This window comes from Empidonax traillii, unplaced genomic scaffold, assembly GCF_003031625.1.
Source record: "Empidonax traillii isolate 1590-97213 ecotype Southwest subspecies unplaced genomic scaffold, ASM303162v1 scaffold186:size1492175, whole genome shotgun sequence".
NCBI classification, from domain to species: Eukaryota; Metazoa; Chordata; class Aves; order Passeriformes; family Tyrannidae; genus Empidonax; species Empidonax traillii.
Genome location: NW_020955379.1, coordinates 1,344,248 through 1,363,069, shown reverse-complemented (window position 1 = coordinate 1,363,069; position 18,822 = coordinate 1,344,248). Strand labels below are relative to the sequence as shown.

General features: G+C 39.8%; 1 protein-coding gene across 1 annotated transcript in view; it reads left to right on the top strand.

Annotated features, from left to right (window-relative positions):
• Positions 1-1,600: 1,600 nt before the first annotated feature.
• SMCHD1 (structural maintenance of chromosomes flexible hinge domain containing 1) overlaps positions 1,601-18,822 on the top strand; it is a 68,547-nt gene continuing 51,325 nt past the window's right edge. Inside the window, exons 1-8 of the mRNA XM_027886334.1 lie at positions 1,601-1,888; positions 10,839-10,914; positions 11,383-11,544; positions 12,850-12,932; positions 13,029-13,159; positions 14,203-14,317; positions 14,464-14,583; positions 17,495-17,661. Coding sequence (XP_027742135.1) covers positions 1,709-1,888; positions 10,839-10,914; positions 11,383-11,544; positions 12,850-12,932; positions 13,029-13,159; positions 14,203-14,317; positions 14,464-14,583; positions 17,495-17,661 — 1,034 coding nt within the window. The 5' untranslated portion in view covers positions 1,601-1,708. The remainder of the gene's footprint in view (positions 1,889-10,838; positions 10,915-11,382; positions 11,545-12,849; positions 12,933-13,028; positions 13,160-14,202; positions 14,318-14,463; positions 14,584-17,494; positions 17,662-18,822) is intronic.

The window sequence follows — 18,822 nt, the reverse complement described above, 5'->3', positions numbered from 1 at the left end:
GGATGAGTGGACAGTGGGGTGGATTATGAACTGGGTAAATGGCAGATCCCAGAGGGTCATAACTGGTGGCACAGGGTCTAGTTGGAGACCTGTCACTAGTGGTGTCCCCCAATGTTCAATACTGGGATCAATTTTGTTTGACGTATTCATCAGTGACTTGCCTGAGGGCATGGAGTGCCTACTCAGTGAGTTTGCTGATGGTACAAAACAGGGAGAAGTGACTGAAATCCCACAGTGCTGTGCAGCCCTTTGGAGGGACCTTGACAGGTTGGAGAAATGGGCAGAGAACCTTCTGAAATTCTACAAAGGCAAGTGCAGGGTCCTACACCTGGAGAATAACCACAGGCACCAGTACAGGCCGGGGTCTGACCTGCTGGAAAGCAGCTCTGTGGAGAAGGACCTGGGGATCCTGGTAGACAACAAGCTGTCCATGAGCCAGCAGTGTGCACCTGTGGCCAAGGTCAACAGAATCCTGGGAAGACCATTGCCAGTTGGTTGAGGGAGGTGAACCTGCCCTTCTGCACAGCGCTGGTGAGGCCACATCCGGAGTGCTGTGTCCAGTTCTGGGATCCTTGGTACAAGAAGGACATGGAGCTCCTGGAGCAGGTCCAGAAGAGGGCCACAAGGATGCTCCGTGGATTGGAGCATCTCTCTTACAAGGAAAGGCTGAGGAAGCTGGCCCTCTTGAAAAGAGATGAAAATGAGAGGGGATCTCATCCATGTATGGAAATATCTGAAGCGAGGGTGTCCAGAAGCTGGAGCCAGGCTCTTCTCGGTGGTGCCAAGCAATAGGAGAGAGGCAACAGAAACTTATGCACAAGGATGTCCACATGAATGTGAGGAATAACGTCTTTACTGTGCAGATGACCGAGCATTGGAACAGACTGCCCAGAGAGGTTGTGGAGTCTCCCTTACTGAAGGTATTCCAGAACTGTCTGAATGGAATCCTGTGCTGTGTGCTCTGGGATAACCCAGACTGAGCAGGGGAGGTTGGACCGGATGACCCGATGCGGTCGCTTCCAACCTCACCAATTCTGTGAAACGACAACGTCGGGATCTGGATTTAGCTTAAGGCACACGAGGCGGGACTTCACACCTGCGGGCCGAAGCCGAACCGCCGCACCCACGGCGAGGTCCAGCCCCTCCCTGTCACAGCCCCTCCCTGTCACAGCCCCTCGCTGTCAGAGCCCCTCGCTGTCACAGCCCCTCGCTGTCGCGGCGGGCACGTGCCGGGCCGGTGACAGGAGCGCCGCGGGGGCCCCGCGCGCCGGGCCGGTGTCGGCACGCGGTCCCACCGCGCGGTCCGCTCGCGCCTCCCGCGGCCGCGCCGGGGGAGCAGCTCCGGGGGGAGCAGCCCCGGCCGCCGCCCCCGCCCCGCCCGGCGGCGGAAGTGGTGCCAGGCGGCGGGCACCAAATCGTTCCGAGGTCGCGGCGCCAAAGCCACGCTTTCGCCTCCAGGCCGCTCCCGCCCGCCTGACCCTACCCAGGCCGAGGGCAGCGCCGCCGCCTTCCCTTCTTCCCTTCTCTCCCTCCCCTCCCCTTCCGGGCCTCCGCAGCGCCTCCTGCCCGGGCCTCCCGCCTGGCTCCGCCTCCTCCTTTCCTCGGCCGGGTCGCACTGCGCCAGGCGGGGGCGCTCGCGGGCGCGGCAGTCGGAGCCGCTGGCGCCGCCATCGCAGCGGGACGGTTTCCGTCCGCTCGGCTCCCCAACATGGCAGCGGCGGCGGGAGGCGGCCGCGCTCCTCGCAGGCCGGCGCTGCTGGCCCCCCGCGGCAACGGAGACCGCACCGTGTTCCTCTTCGACCGGCGCCGGGAGCAGGCGGACCCGGACGAGAAAGTGCTCAGCTACGGCAAGGACAGCTACCGCGCCTTCCGCAGCGCCGTGTGCCAGGTACGCGGCGGGGCGGGCGGCGGCGGGCACGGCGGCGTCGAAGCTCCAAGTGTGAGGGTCCGTCCCCGGCGGCGCGGGGACCGCGGGGCGGCCGAGAGTGTCGCAGCCTCCGCCGCCTGCCCGGGGGCCGCCGCGCCCTCCGCCCCGCTGCCAACTTTGTTGCCGGGCGGCTGTAGGGGAGAGCCCGCGGCCGGCCCCTCGGTGTCCCATCTCCCGCGGGCGGCAGGGCGGCGGCGGGAGGCGCTCGGGGAGCAGCCCCTGGCGGCGGGCGAGGAAGCCGCGGGAAAGCGGAGCGCCCCCGCGCGGGCAGCGGCGGCGGGCGCGGGGCTGCGCCTCGCAGGGCGCTGCCGAGGAGGCGGAGTGGTCCTCGGCCCCTGGTGGGACTTGGTGATCTCTGAGGTCTTTTCCGACCGACTTGAGTCTGTGATTCTATTTGTGCTGTCCAAGGTGTTGGCGGTAAGCGCCGGTCGTTTCCCGTTCGCAGCGCAGTGACTGTCTCTCGGAAGCCCCCAGTGGTGACTGCCATGTAAATACTTTGGCTGGTCCATTGCTCTCTCGCGTGTCCTTTCAGTTTTCTTTCCCTTCGTTTCGCGAAAGGAAACGAAACTTATTCCGTCTTCAGATCTCTTGCAGGTGGAGCTTCCTTTCTGCCCACGGACTGTTTGCTGTAGTTTGCTGGTGATACCAGTGGGCATCGCCCATCTTCTGTCATGGTTTCGTTTGCTTAGGGAGTGATAAATGTCATAGACCTGTTAGCTGCCTGCAAGTTTTGTCTTGTGAAATACACGGAAAAATAAGCTGTAGATTGCAATAATTTAGCCTGAGAAGACATTTATTTTAGTTTCTTTATCCAGTGTAATTTTCACTTTGCTTTCTAGGGTATAAATTATATATTTCATATATAGATAGGATATAATAAATCTATGTTTTATATTTAAATAAATATAATATTTATCTACAATATTATTCAAGTATAACTTTATGTAATACTACTTTTAGCGCATATAATTAATTTAATGTAGAATAGTATAACATACAATGTACATAATGGCAAGAATATGTGAATAGAATGTATAAAACATAACATTAAAATATTTATTAAAATAAATAAATAAATATAATAAATGAACAAATAATGTAGTGTTTAATGTAAGTTTCCTACTGCAACAGAAGCTTTGGGTTATCAACGTCAGCAGGAATAGCTGTCATATAATTACCTGCTCCTTGCATCGTTCATCTGTTTCAGTGTCAGAAATGGCATATCCATATTCTGATAAAGGCACTGAATCTGTACTGCTACTTAAGATGGAGTCACCTTCCCTGAAAGTATTCAAAAAATGAGTAGACATGGCATTTCACGGTATGGTTTAGCGAGTGTGGGTTTATTTGTTCGAGGTTGGACTTGATGATCCTGGAGGTCTTTTCCAACCTTTATGATTCTATAGTCAGAAGTAACCTGGCTATAGAATGCTAGCACATTCCTTGGTCTGATCAGCACTCCTAGAGTTAGGAAGACTGGAAGAAATAAGTAGTGAAATGGAATAAAGAAAATAATACACTTCATGCAGTGTAACATTCTTACAAGTTAGACAGTGGGGGTTGGGTTCATGGCTTTTTAAAGGTTTGTATCTCCTATGAGTAACTATGAGTATTGCATTATTTTCTCCAAGAGTTGTCCTAATGGATACCATCACAACTCTACATATAGCAGAGGAATGGCAAGAATACTTCAGAATACTGCAAGAATATTTTCAGTAGTCAAGGCAAATGTGGATGATCACCCCATGGTTTTTTTCTTTTCTTTTCTTTTTTTTGTAATTAATTGATTGGCTGAGTTTAACACTAATTTGCAATTTGTGATATACAGCAGAGTCTTTTCATGGTTTTTATATGTATGCTGTGCACTCAAGTGACTTGTGTTTCCGTGCATCTTCATGGTGTTCAGTGAAGGGCTTTTGGCATATTTGCAGTCTTACACAGAAATAAGCAATCATCACCAGCTGTGACAAATCTTGGTTACAAACAGCTTCAGGGTTTTTTTGTCTGAAAGGTGGGTTGACATTGTGAAGGCAGTACTTTGCCTTTGGGTAGACCGCTCAGATGTGCAGCACAGCATTTAAAAAGTCTGGTACTGCAAAGCAGACCTTGGTGTGTTTGAATTTGATGCCCATGAAAGCAAAATTTTCCAAATATAGTTCTTTGCAGTGTTAACACCATAATAGTTTTCAACAGTCCTGTGGCTGTTTTCGGTAATAGAATTTGTGCTTTTATAAAGTTGTGCACCAAAAACCTCAAATGTTCATTCCCTTGGAGAAAAGACTTCTCCAGTAATGTGTTGACTATGTGTAAGTGCAGTCAGAGATAGGTCTGTCACTGCTAGTTTCAGTGTGGTGACTCTGCACCTGGGAGCTTTCATCATCTGACTCTGAAAGGATGCTGAGACAAGTGGTTTGACATGATCAGTAAATGCTGGTACAGTGAAAACTGGGCAGAGGTCTGGGAAGTTTGATATCTGATGTCTCCCACATCAACAGTGTACAGGTTCTCCTTAGACTTCTGGAAGAACATTCTGGCACCTTGGTGCCCCTGGGAGCTTTGTGCATTGTGTGTGTTTCTTGGAGTGTTGTACTCCTAAGTTCCTCAACTTAAAAGTTACAATTAACTACTTTCATGAAAAGGGCAATGGATAAATGGGTTCACCTGGTTGGAACAGACTTTCCTCACTTCATGGTTCTGAAAATGTGATGGGGAAGTGATGAAAGTAGAGGAAGGAAGATTCTTTTGTTAAGCAAATTCTTAGTTGATTCAGACTAAGATGAAATGGATTGTTATATTCAACCTTCTCCAGTTAAAACTGTTAGAGACCATCTGACTGCTTGATCAGGCAAATGCCACATATGTAGCAGTGTTGTTCCCACATCTACCACGTCTGGTGCTTGAACCTCAACACAGGCTCAGCTTTAAATTGACTTTCATTGGCAGTTTGTCATACAACTGAGTGATGCTGCTGTACCAACAAAGGTGCATAGATGTTTTCCAGTCTGCCAGTGTGGACTATGGGGCTGGTCATGTCTGACAAGGATGCCAAAAATATTAAACTGTTGGAACTATTTCTGCTGTGAATGTCTTCCTGTGGCATAAGAGAATTCCTTTGGATATAACTGGATATGCAGGTGTCAAAGGAGAGGGTAAATCTTGAAAAAAAAATATGAAATTAAACCTGACTACAGTATGTGATGAAGGCATGATCTTGGGCTACTGCTTTGGAGACTTACTGTTTTTGCATAATGCAGAAAGAAGATATTTTCCTGTTTGTGTAGAAAAGAACTGATTCAGCCACTTGAGAGATCTGTTTAGAATCTGATGCATGTCCTTCCTGTCTGTTGTCATATAGAATATTTCTCCATTATTACTGAAATATTCTGTATTAATTTTTGAAACTTTGGGGTTTTTTGAAGCAAATCTTTTTTTACTGTCCCCTAACAACAAGTTAATGTGTGGCAATGTTGTTGGATTTGGCTTTATATACTGATAAATTAACTTTTCCTTCCCAGTGTTGGAGGAATATTTAGGAAAAAAAAAATCTTATAAAAGAAGCTGGAGCATATATAGTCTTCATTCTTCATCTTTACGAGGTGCATCCTAAAGCAGAAACCTCCAAATTAAGTGCTGTTAGCCTGATTATTCTGTTTGAGGTTTGTTGAGCACATGGAGCAGTCATGTAATTTCAGTCTGCAGAGCCATGAAGTTTTAAAGTGAATAAGTGAATTAAATATTGTGTTTTCCCTTTTCTTGGCAATACCATTGCTTGTGCACCTTCCTGTTGTCTTCTGTTAGGTCAATGCACCACTGCTTGTCCTGATATTTAGAATATAATTCAAAAATAAGTACTGGCAATGAGTAAAATGGAGCTGAACTGTTGACAGCTAATCCTAGATCCCTTGCTCACGTTATCCAGGTACACAGTGAAGCTGGAACACTTCTTTTTGTTGCTAAACTGGCAGGAATCCTTCCAAGCACTTAGAGAGATCACACTCCTTTTAAAGCAGAAAGGTGTTAGTGCTGAAAACTGCACAGAAGTGTTTTGCCGGATGTGAAGGGTTTTTTGAGAGTCTTTGAGGTGAAGTACCAGTCTGAAGAGAGTTGATGGTACTAAGATTAGTGTTACTACACAAATAAGAGCTGAATACATTTGTAGATGCTTCTTAAATTCTCTTGAAAGTTTTCATCATTGCTGTGAGCTCCTTTGTGAAAAAATTATAGATCTGTAATCTGTATTGAAAATAAATATCTGTAATTTAGGTAAATACTCAAAAATCAGGTATCACAATAAAACAATTTTTCTTTACTTTTAATCTTTTGTCACATCTTATGTTGAGCTTCCCATTGTATCCTAACCAATCTTCTTACTATTTAAATAGATTTTTTTGCCAGTCCACACAAATAAATTTCAGTGTCTCAATAAGCCAAGAGGCAAAAAGGGATATTCATTAAGATGCAGTAGGGAGAATAAGCATAGGTGTAGTAGAAACTTGAGAATTAAGTGTACATTTTTGGTTACTATTTGCTTAACAGTGCCTAATAAATAATGTAAAATTAAATTATTTGCAATTAAAGAAAAAATATTAGCAACTTCTGCAAAATTTGTATCACTAGAGGGTAACTCTTAGATGTATTTAGAGGTATTTAGATTACTGACTAAAACATCATTCTGATAAACACTCAGTAGAAGTACTTCCATTCCTAACGATGAAACCAGTCCATCTTTCAATAATTATATTTTTGTATTATAAAACCTATTTTTGTTTACTGAATTTTAGCAATTCTTTATAACCAGAAATTAAAAATAGATACATTTTAAACATACTGTGCATACACAAAGCAAGTTTTTCCTTGATTTTTAAAGAAACTGTTGCAGGTACTGTAAAATAAGATGTAGCAATATTCTAAGTTTTTTCCAAAACTATCACATTGTATTTCAGACTTCACTGAAATTCTTGTGTATAGCATCTTTAAGATGTTTTGGTGGGAAGAAGGATGCAATTTGCATACCTTGGTGCACTTAGACTCTGCCTTAAGGTGTGGTGATTGATTTGGGAAGCTGTGTGGCCTTTAAGATCTTGGTCAAATTTGAGTGTTGGCAATACAGTCAGATGCAGAATATCTGCACTCGTTAGGATTACACCCAGGTGAAACTTTTAGATGCTACTGAGTACTTTTTACTTTTGAAGAGCAAAATTCTGAATTCTTGTGGCTTTAACAAGTGGTGCCATACAAAGTATTTTGGTGGTGGAAGCTTACACTGATGTCAAAATTTTGGCTGGTAGCTGCACTCATGAACATTTCTGATTGTGCTTTTAGACACAACAATTTGTGAAGGTCTCATGGAAGTTACTGTGGTTGTCTAGACTCAGAATAAGTCTAGAGATGACAGCACAGCTCCTTGCAGACATTCTGGGGTCCCAGGCTTCTTTCTGCTAGTTACACGTTGCAAATCTTGAAAAGATATCTGAGTTAACACATTGTTCTGGACAAAATTTTGTAGAGACTTTTGGATCCCACTTTTGTTGGTGTGCAAACATGTTATATATAAGTTTGTGTTCAGATATTAGGGAAGATCATTCGTGTTATGATTAGAGATGATTGTTATCATCCTTACCTGGCTACCGTGAGTGCTTAGCCCCAGATCCTCACTAACAGGTTCTCAGCAGGGTGTCATCATTTTGAGACTAGCTGACCTAAGAGTGGACTGGAAAAGTTTATTTGATTAGCATTCTTATGAGTTCAATACATTGTTCCAGTTGACTTCCAGCAAGGTCTTTGTCTCCACCTAATCTTTTTATATCTTAGTTTTTGTATTTGCTAATTTTATTAATTACCTTAATATATCTGGTCGTATGAATAATTGAGAGAGATGATACAGATATCTCAGTATCCATAGGCATTACTGAAAGACAGTTCTTTCAGTAGGTTTGAAAATCTGTGATTTGAGAATGAAATCCTTGTCTGTTATTGTGTACTACCGTTTCATCCATTTGTTGTCGTATAAATTCTCTCAGTTTGGACTGATAATTCTTTTTGATGTGACATAAAGTGGGATAGCTAACTAGTATGTTGTTCAGATGGAACTTGGCAAATAGTATGGGATATTTAGTTAATCCCATGAAAAGTTACAGAGGGCTACAGGCCTTTCAGAATTTGGATTGGCTTCATTTTTCCAGATTCCAGAACAAGTTTCTGCAAAGGAGCTGCTCAATCAATGTGAAATACTGAAAAACAGTATTGTTTTTTTTGTAATGTTGAGTAGCTAAGAACTAACTATGAAAGACAGCATTGAAAATGGCATTGTGAGATTTCTTTACATTTAACCGATACAATTCAGGTCTTCTTTAGGGGTTTTGTGTTGGCAGTACAGTTCTCTAAGCCAGAAGAATACTTCTCTAGACTTGAAATAAGTCTAGAGATGACAGCACCACCAAGGTGCCACTTGGTGGAAGGTAACTGTGGCTGTTAAGTCTCTGTTTTCCTTTGGCTACATTATCAAGCTCTAGGATCAGTTCTTCATATCATTCTTGTGCATCTACCTGCTTAGGTCAGTTACTGTAGGAGACAGCATTTTAAGGGTGCAGAAGTTGCTTATTGTAGGAAACAACTTTGTTTTGGAAAAGTTTGGATTGCAAGGGGTTACGTGTCTTCTATAAAGGTACTGCACTTTTGGTTTCACTGTTTGACCTCTGTCATAATGGAATGTTACACTCCTTCAGTTTGAAAAGTCATCACCAGAAATTATTGTTCTACGGTAATACACTGCAGGACCAGACAAAGCAAAACAATGATTCTGTGTTTACAGCAAGTTATTTCTCCTTCACTTACCACCGCAAACCTATTCATATGACTGCAAACTCTGGTGGTACACACAAAGCTAAATATTTGCTTGTTGAACACCTTTTCCAAGGCAGATAGTAAATCTAGAGGTGAAATCTATGTTGACTTTGTGTTAAGTGTTTTAGTTGGCTTAATAGCCAGGTCAGCCTTGCTGTGCAGGTGCAGATGAAGTAGCAACTTGCTTTTGTGCTTCTGTACTAATATGTGGAAGAGAAAAGAAATGGAGGTCTATTTGCAGGCGTCTTTGCTGCTGAGGAATTATCTGTGATTTGTGGGCTTGTGTTTTGTTTTGAGTTTGGTTTTCTTTTTAGTTTGTAAAGAAAACCTATGACTGAAGCAAGTGCATAAATTGAACCTTGCTTCTTGATTCAGATTAAAGGGTTAGAGATATCACAGTTCACTCACACTTTCATGTATCATACCTGTAAATTGTTCTGCTGAGAGCTTCTTGGGCATGGGGCATTCATGTGGCTGTGAATGATCTGCCTGTGAGGCTCACCTATGGAATAGGGGAGAGAACCAGAAGGAGGAGGCTGCCCCTGTTTGGGCAGCAGGCTGCTGTCTTTTACAAGCACTACCCCTCCTAACTTCTTGCTGCCTTAAATGCTGCACTCTTCATAAGGTTTTGAGAGCAGAAGAGCTTTTGGGAGGTTGAGAAAATAGGGAAGTTGTAATTACGCCTGGAGGGAAAGATGCTTATCTGTGCTTTCAGTGTAAAACTCTACAGTTATTCTGTATTAACCACTGACCTCAAAAGGCGCAGTAGAATGTCAGCTTTCTAGTATGCATATCTTTTGTTGCTTACTTTCCTTGCTCTGAGCAATTTAATTTTTCCTTCACAGATTTTCCATGTGGAAATTTATGTAACGTAGGAGATTGACTTCAAGTGATCTGAATGTAGAAGAGTTAAAAAGCATAACTACTCCAGGTTCTTTAGTCTGAACATCAGTCTCTGTGACATCTCTGTTTCACTTGCACGAAGTGCTGTGATAAATTTGACAATTTACTAGTTTTGCTGATGGATAATAAATGTATCTTTAACATGGTCACAGTTGGGGAAAGAGTAACTGAAGCATGGAAGCAGGCTTCTAATGGAACCTTAAGCGGTGTTTTAAAAGTATTTTCATGAGTCAGAGTACTAGGGATGGAAAGAAAGAGGTATGGGAAATGATGAGGGCAAACTGCTGCAGAGAATGCCAGAGCTTCAGGGAAGAAATCTAAAAGTTCATAAAGCACCTGTCTGAGCTGTGACTGTAGGACTGAATGGGTTGATGGAGTTTAATGAGACCAGATTTGACTTCTTCCTGAGTTTCAAAGACCTGGAAATGCAGGAGAAAATACAGATTATTAGTTTATTATTTTGAGAAAGAGATTAATGTTGAACATCGGGCGCAAAAATAGGGGTAAATATGGAGGCATTGAAATGCATGTAAAAAGCAGGATGAAAAGTCTAAAGCTACAGTAACATATTCAAAATTTGGAGGCATCAAAGTGGCAAAGATTGTTTAGGTTCAGAAGAATAAACTTCAGTGTTTGAGTGGTCCAGAATTTTTCTGAAAGAAATCTGTTATTTTTTTAGAATGTATGATATAATAGAAGAACAAAGATTTTAATATGTATCCAAAGTTAAGAAATGTTAGGTTGGTTCAGTGTCTTAAAAAGAGTGCAATGAAATAGGGGACACGCTCTAGATTGTAACTGTTGCTGTTTTAGGTGCAGCCTGAAGTAGAGCTGTTCTGTCTTGTTCTTCAGCCCCCAGGGTGATTACCTGTAAGATATTGCCTCCTTCTGACAATTCCTGTTGCTCGCTGGAGCATATTTTAAGCAGGTGAAAAAACAAACAACTCTAATACAGACAGATTTGGCTAAGTTGAGAAAGCAAATGAAGTTTGGTTCTGGATCTGAACTGTTTTCTGAGAGTTAATACAGGAAAAGTATTTGATCACTTCTCAGTAGTTTGTGACAAAGTAAATAGACCACCTTTTTTATTATTTATTTGTTTTAATTTATCTGAATCTTTTTTGAGTACTTAGTTATCATACTGAATACCCTCCAATTTTTATAGGCATTTGGCATAGCTACTGATGAAAACTTTGTTATCACCACAACAAATAGGAAGGAAATTACAGAAGACAACTTCAGTAAGTATCTTAGATGGCCAAATAATTACAGCTGTTTCTTGCATTGATTGTAAAGTTCGCATGATGATTGTTAATGCTCTATGACACACAGTAATGCAATAATGAACTGAAAGTACAAGTCCTGTAATAGTTTGCCAAGGATTGCTACAAAATTGACTTTCACAAGCAAGTTTTCGACAAATACGTGCTAGTATGATGGACAGTTATGCTAAGTATTTTTTTTTTACCCTCCATTACAAATTATGTAAATGATAGGCAAAAATGGCATTTACATAGCTGTACACCTGAGAAAACTTGCATTATTAAGTTGGAAATGTGAAAAGGTATTAAATTAAATGTTGTTGCTAAATGCTGAGCAGGCAATGCCTGAGAAAGTACAGAGGTTACCTGAGGGTAAACCAGCACTGGTTTTGAGAGCAGAATTTGTAGTGCTCTCCAATATAACCTTGTATCTCATCTTTATTGCAGGCGAACTTGTTCAGGATGGAGTTACTTTATATCTGCTGCAGTCAGTTGATCAAATGTTGCTTTTGGCAACCAAGGAACGAATCGACTTCCTTCCTCACTATGATACACTTGTCAAAAGTGGCATGTACGAGTACTATGCCAGCGAAGGGCAAAATCCTTTGCGTAAGTGGTTGCCAAGATAATCTTGTTTAAATGGTCTTCATATGAATATAATGTGGTTATAACTAAAAGTTAAATTTAGTTTAACTTTTAGTTATAGCTGGTGAAAAAAATAGTCTTAGCTGTAAAAAAAACGCTATGTTCCTCATGCAGATTTTTCCTTTAAAAATAAATTAAAGCGGACATGTAACAATCCAGATTTATAGAGTTATCTCCTCAAATACTTCTTTAAGAAGCTTGGATATTTTAGAAGTAAAATAACTTTACCTGAATAATCTTGTGGATGTCATCCAGACAGGAAGCATTTGTGTTACCAGGTTCTTGTCTCCTGTACTAAATAAAAGAAACTTTGTGTTTGAACTTGGTGAACAGTTTTTCTATGAGCTACTGTAGAATTTTGTGTGCCCTCCCGTCTGGGGTTCTACAGGACTTCGCTTGCCAACAAGAGCAAGTATTCATTTAAAAAGATGCTACTTTAATTAGTTTTTATCTAACTGGTATATGAAGTATGTAACCAACATTTTGTATTGTTTTATTGAAAAAACTAATGGCCCAAAAGTTGTGGTGGTAGTAAGTCTTCTTGTGGTCATAACTCTGCAATCATAAAGAGATTACAATGATCAAGACTACAAATAGAATGACCTTTAGATCCACTTCTGTAAAGACATTACAGGTATATATTTTTTTCTAATGTGCTATTTCTTGCTCTTGGAGACCGTACTGAGGTATTTTGTGAAATTTTGCAACATACCAGTAATTCAAATTTGCAAACCAGCTGTATTAAACTGTCTACTTTTGTTTGTTATGTACTAGAATGGACTCTTAGAGCAAATAGCAGTTTTGAGTTTGTGTAAGTGTACTGCAGCTGATGCTCATTTGCCACTTGCCTAAGGCCATGGCTAACCAATTTCACATATTGCTGAAGGACCATTATTCTTTGATAGGGAATAGTGATATGGATCATATAACTGATGCTCAACTGGTGTTGTTCACAATGAAGAAAGTTGCAAAAAAGTGTAGAACTGTTTTTATACATCAACTTGAGGGGAAAATGCCAAATGCTTCAGTGTTGATGCTGGGTACTAATACTCAAGGGATTTCTTTTACCTGTCTGAAATGTATGACAGTATAAGTTGCATCTTGCACTGCAGCATTCTGAAGAACCGTGTAAATTGTGGGAAATATAACTTCCTTTTTAGAGAGACTGGATGGAAATGTGTTCATTAAGGCTAAGTGAATAGGTAGGTTAAGTGGGTGTCTGTTTTCTGACTCCTATTTAATAGGGTTGTCTTTCTCCAATTTCTTTAGCTTTTGCCCTTGCTGAGTTGATTGACAATTCTCTGTCAGCTACATCCCGAAATACCGGTATTCGGAGCATACAGATAAAACTGGTAAGAGAGACATATTCCACTCTTTTTAGGTGTAGTTCACATTATCCCTTTCTTTGGTGTTCCTTGTTGAGTTGTGTTGTTTTTTTTTCCCCTCAGTTATTTGATGATTCCCAAGGAAAACCAGCTGTTGCTGTGATCGATAATGGAAGTGGAATGACTTCTAAACAGCTTAATAACTGGGCTGTATATAGATTGTCAAAGTTTACAAGACAAGGTGACTTTGAAAGGTTAGAAAGTTTTAAATATTTCCATAACCTTTAACAAGCTCTGCAAAGGTTCACAAAATACCCTTTTAAGACATAGCTCTATACCAACACTTAGCTAAAACTTGTCATTTTATAGTTATGTAATTAGATTTATAGTTTTTGTAGGTAGGAAGTAGAGAAACTTCATAACATTAAACTGCTCTTCTAATCCTATGGTACTGTGTGAATATTAGGATAGGATAGTAAATGTGAGGATGAGAATTACAGCCTCAGTCTTTTCATATGAGTAACTACTGTAAAAAGTAGTGGGGCAGTGGAAAGTAGTAATATGGCTAATGGAAGTTTCTTTGCATTGGAAGCATCTCCAAATAGAATACCAAATCTTTCAAACACCTGAAGATAAGTGCATAAAAAGTGATTCTGGGACATATATAAAGGAATTCACTGCTTTTTGAAATTGTTGCAGGTGAGTTTAGTAACAGTGGAAATGTTGAGTATCCTTAAGCGACAGGTTTAAACTGTGGATTGCTCACGCTTAAAGGGAGTGTAGGTGCAGATTATAACAGGTTAACCTCTACACCTTTTTTTCATTTGGGACTGCTAAGATTTAAAAATATATGTTTGTCCTAAACTAGGTAAGACTATTTAAGATGACTTAAGAGACAACGTTTGCATCTTTCCAAGACTGCATTTAATAGTTGGTTGGCATTATTTCCCATGTTGACTTAAAAGTATTTTTATGAAAGGATGCTGTCGGAAAAATCAAGCCTGCTTTGTAAGCATTTTCATTTGAATAAGATTTGGTTTGTGAGAAGAGACAGAACCATTTTATAAGATGACTTAGGAAAATACTTACTTGGTCATCATTCTTTCAGAAAGAATACATCAAGAATCTTAGGCACATACATTTTAATATTGCAATTTTAATAGGTCTAAATTTGAGGATTTTTTAACAAGGTGACAGCAGGAAGAATTTAATACAAGCTGTTTAGATCAGAATTTTCTTTATTTTTTTACATTAGTTTTATCTTGAGAAAATTTATTAAGGGCACTTTTATTCTCAGTGATCATTCAGGATACGTACGTCCTTTGCCAGTGCCTCGTAGTTTAAACAGTGATATCTCTTATTTTGGAGTTGGAGGCAAACAAGCAGTGTTCTTCGTTGGACAGTCTGCCAGAGTAAGTAAATGTCAATCTTTATTTTAAAATATTTTTACATAATCAGATTATTATTTACTAGCTTTTAATCACAGCATTAAACTATTTTATTATGTTCATTTTAAGTCTAATTTTGATTTTAAATGCTGTTTCTTTAATAAAATCAGATGATAAGCAAACCTGCAGAATCTCAGGATGTTCATGAACTTGTCCTTTCTAAAGAGGATTTTGAGAAGAAGGAGAAACACAAAGAAGCAATATATAGTGGTTTCATTCGAAACAGAAAGGTAAATAGCCTTAATACTTTCTCCTTTTCAATTGAAAGCCATTGCCAGGTTAACGTGATTTAACTTTAAATTTATGTAATATTCTTGTAATATTTATCTGGGGATGTCTTCGTCTTACTGAATCATTTTCACCCTAGAGCGTAAAAGGAAGTAAAGGGAACCTTGAAGACACTGTATCATAAGGTTTTATTTTTATGTGATTCTGTTTTCTCTTTTCATTTAAGAGTAAGGGACAGAAATGCCGTATATTTAAAAATACTTTTCTAAGTACAGCGATTTTTTTTAAATGTATGAAACATAAAGAAAATGTATATTCTCTGAAATAGCAAGGAATAAATTAGGGAAACAAATTGTGTAATGTAGAAATTTTTAGAAGAACTAACTTCTTCTGGGAGGGAAGTCCAACCAGATCAACAAAACCCAGTGGTTTTACAAATATCCATTATTTTGTAAAATAAGTGAACTATTTAGCTGAAAACTAAGATGAACTGTCCTGATGGTTTTCATGAAGAGGAAAAACTTGAGCAAAAAACCTGTAAGATAAGGAGGAAGACTGAAAAGAACCGATCTTTGGATATTTTTGAGCAAGGTGGTAAAGGCAAAGATATAACTAAGGGTGCAGATGGGAGGCACAGTGGGTGCTCTGTATGACAAGATACTCAGACCGTAAGCCCATATGTAGTGGGATATATCAGTGTTCTTGGCCTTTTGTATGGGTGAGAAAGGAAGGTAAATAAGGTTTTTACTGCGCCAATCTTGGGGCGGTGACTTGGAACAAAAAATTAATTGTCAGGGTTTTGGTATTAATCTCTGTACAGTGTTGTTGAGAAGGTAGACTCACAAAAATAGACGCTATTTTTGTAAATAAAATAGTCTGGGTTTATTTTATTTTGAAAATTATAGCTGACAAAATCAACTTTTTTGTGGAGGATGCAAATGCTTTCCATTTAATATTAAAAAGGGGGGGTGGTGATAGAAAAGTAGTATGTAAGATAACAGGCATAAGTTGGAGGAAAGTAGCTGAATGAAGTGTGTAGATACTGCTAAAGAATTCAAGAAGGTGGTGCAATCAGCTGTTTGAAAAGTTGTGGTGATAATATAAAATTAAAGTTGACACAGTTAAAAAATGCAAGTAAAGTTCTATTAGAGGAAAAAAATAACTTTTAACTATCCAAGAGGGAAGAGATGACGTGAAGAACTCAAGTAATAGAAGTGAGATGTGAAGGTAATAGATAGATAACTCGGGTTTAGGAATTTTTTTGCCAATCATTGAAATACCTAGGCCAGTTCATTATAGTGGTGTGAACTAAAGTGTGTGAATTTATCTCTTTCATTACTTGAAAAATGATCTGTGCTGCACATAGGTGAGCAAGAGAATACTCTGGCAGAAATAGAAGTTGTAATGGATTACTAGGGTGAGAAGAATAATTGAATCTTTGAGGCATTGAGTTGTTAAAGGAAGTTACTTTTGCAAAGAAATCAAGATGTAATCAATATCAAACGTAAGGCACTCTAGAACAAGGCCAGAACACTGAAGAAAAGTGGTATTGATGGCACCCCAGCTGATCATCTTCTCTCAATGGATAATAGTCACCTATCTTTACTGCACTCACTTCCCTGGACCATTTAATATTGCCAGTAAGTAAATAGTACTTTTCTAGTTGAGATGGATGCTGAGAATGTAGGAAAAAGTGCCATGGTAGTTTGTCATCTGTAGTGAGAAGGCAACCAAAGAATTTGGGAATGGCTCTTTGTAGGTTCTTTCATTCTGTAAATTGTACAGAATGGTGCTTGTTCAGTGTTAGTGTCCAGCTTCTAGGTTGGTCAAATCATACAGAGGTGAGGACCAAGCCACAGGCTTTTCTTTATTATCACTGATCTCATCACTAGCATAGAAATAGCCCTTTCTTTGCATGAAATCAGCTAGACTGTTAGGTTTCAAAGAGACTATGCTGTGGGCAGAAGAAGGAGAGGCAGTCTTTTCTTTATGAAAAGTTGCAAAACTGGTTAAATTATTCTCTTGGTTAAGGAGAGGTCTTTGATTCCCTAAGGAAAGTAAATCTTAATGGAACACCCTTGATTAATTATTTCACCACCTATGGGCAGGTAAGACATGTCTCCTTTCATGACTTAGTGATGTGGGTTTTGCCTGCTTTCCTGCAAAATGAGGCATGAAGCTGCATTTGCTACAGCGTATCTTTTCAGTTGTACCAATTGTTTGCAATGACTATAAAGATCTCAATCTTTGTTTTAAAAATAGCTTCTCTTCTGTATGTATAAAACGTAAAGGAGTATCCACTGGTCCAGCATGAAGCATGACATCAGCTTCTGTGCAGCTTAGAAACCTATCATAAGAGTAAAGGGCATCCCTCAGGAAAAGATAAACCAGTAGCTTCCTTAATTGTGAATTTCTGTTTCTGTGAGATAATACTGGATATTTAAACTGGAACTCAAGATTCACCATTTCTTTTTTACAGAAAAAGCATGTTTCTTCCACTTCAGTTTTTGTTATAGAAAGCAGCCTGCTTTAAAAGCAAATAATTTTTTTCTGACTTCATTTTCGTCAAAAAGACCTAATGTCTTATACACATAATGGTCCTATTTGATGGATGAGAACATGGATATCCCACAGTGTCACATTAAACATGATTAAATCCATTTCTAGGCTGAACACTTCAAATGCTGCGATGAAAGTGAGTTGAAAATTAACTGAATCAGGGATGTCACATTCTCAGCTTGTTGACCTTAGTTTGGAAACTTTTATTTTAAGCTTTAATCTTTTTTGATATTTTGATATTTAGCATCATGTGTTCTGTATGTTCCTGTTACGTTTTATAATCTCTTTCAATGCTGATAGGAGTTCAGAAATTCAGTTTACATTCCTACTCTTATTATTTTACTCTTTTTGTAGCCATCTGACTCTACTCACATCACAAGTGATGATGAAAGATTTCTTCATAATCTAATATTAGAAGAAAGGGATAAAGAGAGTTTCACAGCAGTTGTCATTACAGGTGTACAACCAGATCACATGCAGTACTTGAAAAACTACTTTCATCTTTGGACAAGGCAGCTGGCGTAAGTTGGTGATTTAAAAGGTTTGATTTAAAAGTGGGCTACTAACAAAGTCAGCTAATCATGAATTGCTTCCCTTTTGTACTCAGGCCTTGTTCCTGTTAAGGCTGTTCATACATCCTTTGTTGATACTGCAATTAATTTTTCTACCTAACTGATTTTACAGAAACTAGAACAATTTAATTTGACCCCCCCAAACCAAAGATGTTTACAGACATCAGTTTTAATGTGACTTGATAATTTATACATAATTGTCCAGTGTAATTTTTAGTAGCCTATTTCATGTTGTATTATTAATGTAATAATTAGTTATCTAATTATTAATAACTTGATCAGTTATTTTGCTCACTGGTATGCTCCTAACCTTGCTATAGAGCTTTGTATTTAGAGATTTTTGGTATCTTGTGCTTGGTTGGCTTTTTAAACAACAGCAAAAAAGTGTTACTGCTTCATCCCGGTTTAGGAGGGAGAACAGTATGTGCTGCTGTCCACTCAGTACTACATCAGTAGACCTGCAGAGCCTGGAGAGGGGGAACTCTGAGATACCTGTGAATTGTTTGGTCTTACTTGTTAGGGTGATGGATCTGTCTGTGAATGTAATCTGAAATAGGAAGTCATTGGCCAGATTTGAAATCTGGCAAATTATAGACCCTTACCTGTAATAATAATAGGTAATTCTTAAAATGAGAGCTAATATAAGGATTAGATAATATCTATTGTGTGGAACATCATTCAGTGTTGCATGTAAGAACCTGTGGCTGAAACCCTTTTAAACCACATGAAAATGTAGAGGTCCATCTGCACTGACGGATTAACTTAGGTCCCTCATTAGCTTCTAGGTGCTATTCAGGTAAACACCCACACTGTGGGTTATGTGCATTAGTTCTTTCCAGCCATCTCTTGAAATGAAAGAGCTGCCTCCATTTGAGGTGGAACCCGGTACAATTATTCAAGTATATGCCCTGTAACTGTAAAGTAAAACAACTGTTAAACAGTAAGTCAGATTTAAGTTTCCAGTGCATCACTGTAATGGCCTTTATTCTCTCAGACACCTCCATGTACCCTTCTGCCATGCCTTTTGCCACATGTGTACGGTACCCATTTTTTAGAGCTACAGCGGAGCCCTCATTGTTTTTGGATACTTTGAAGTGGAAATGAACCCCT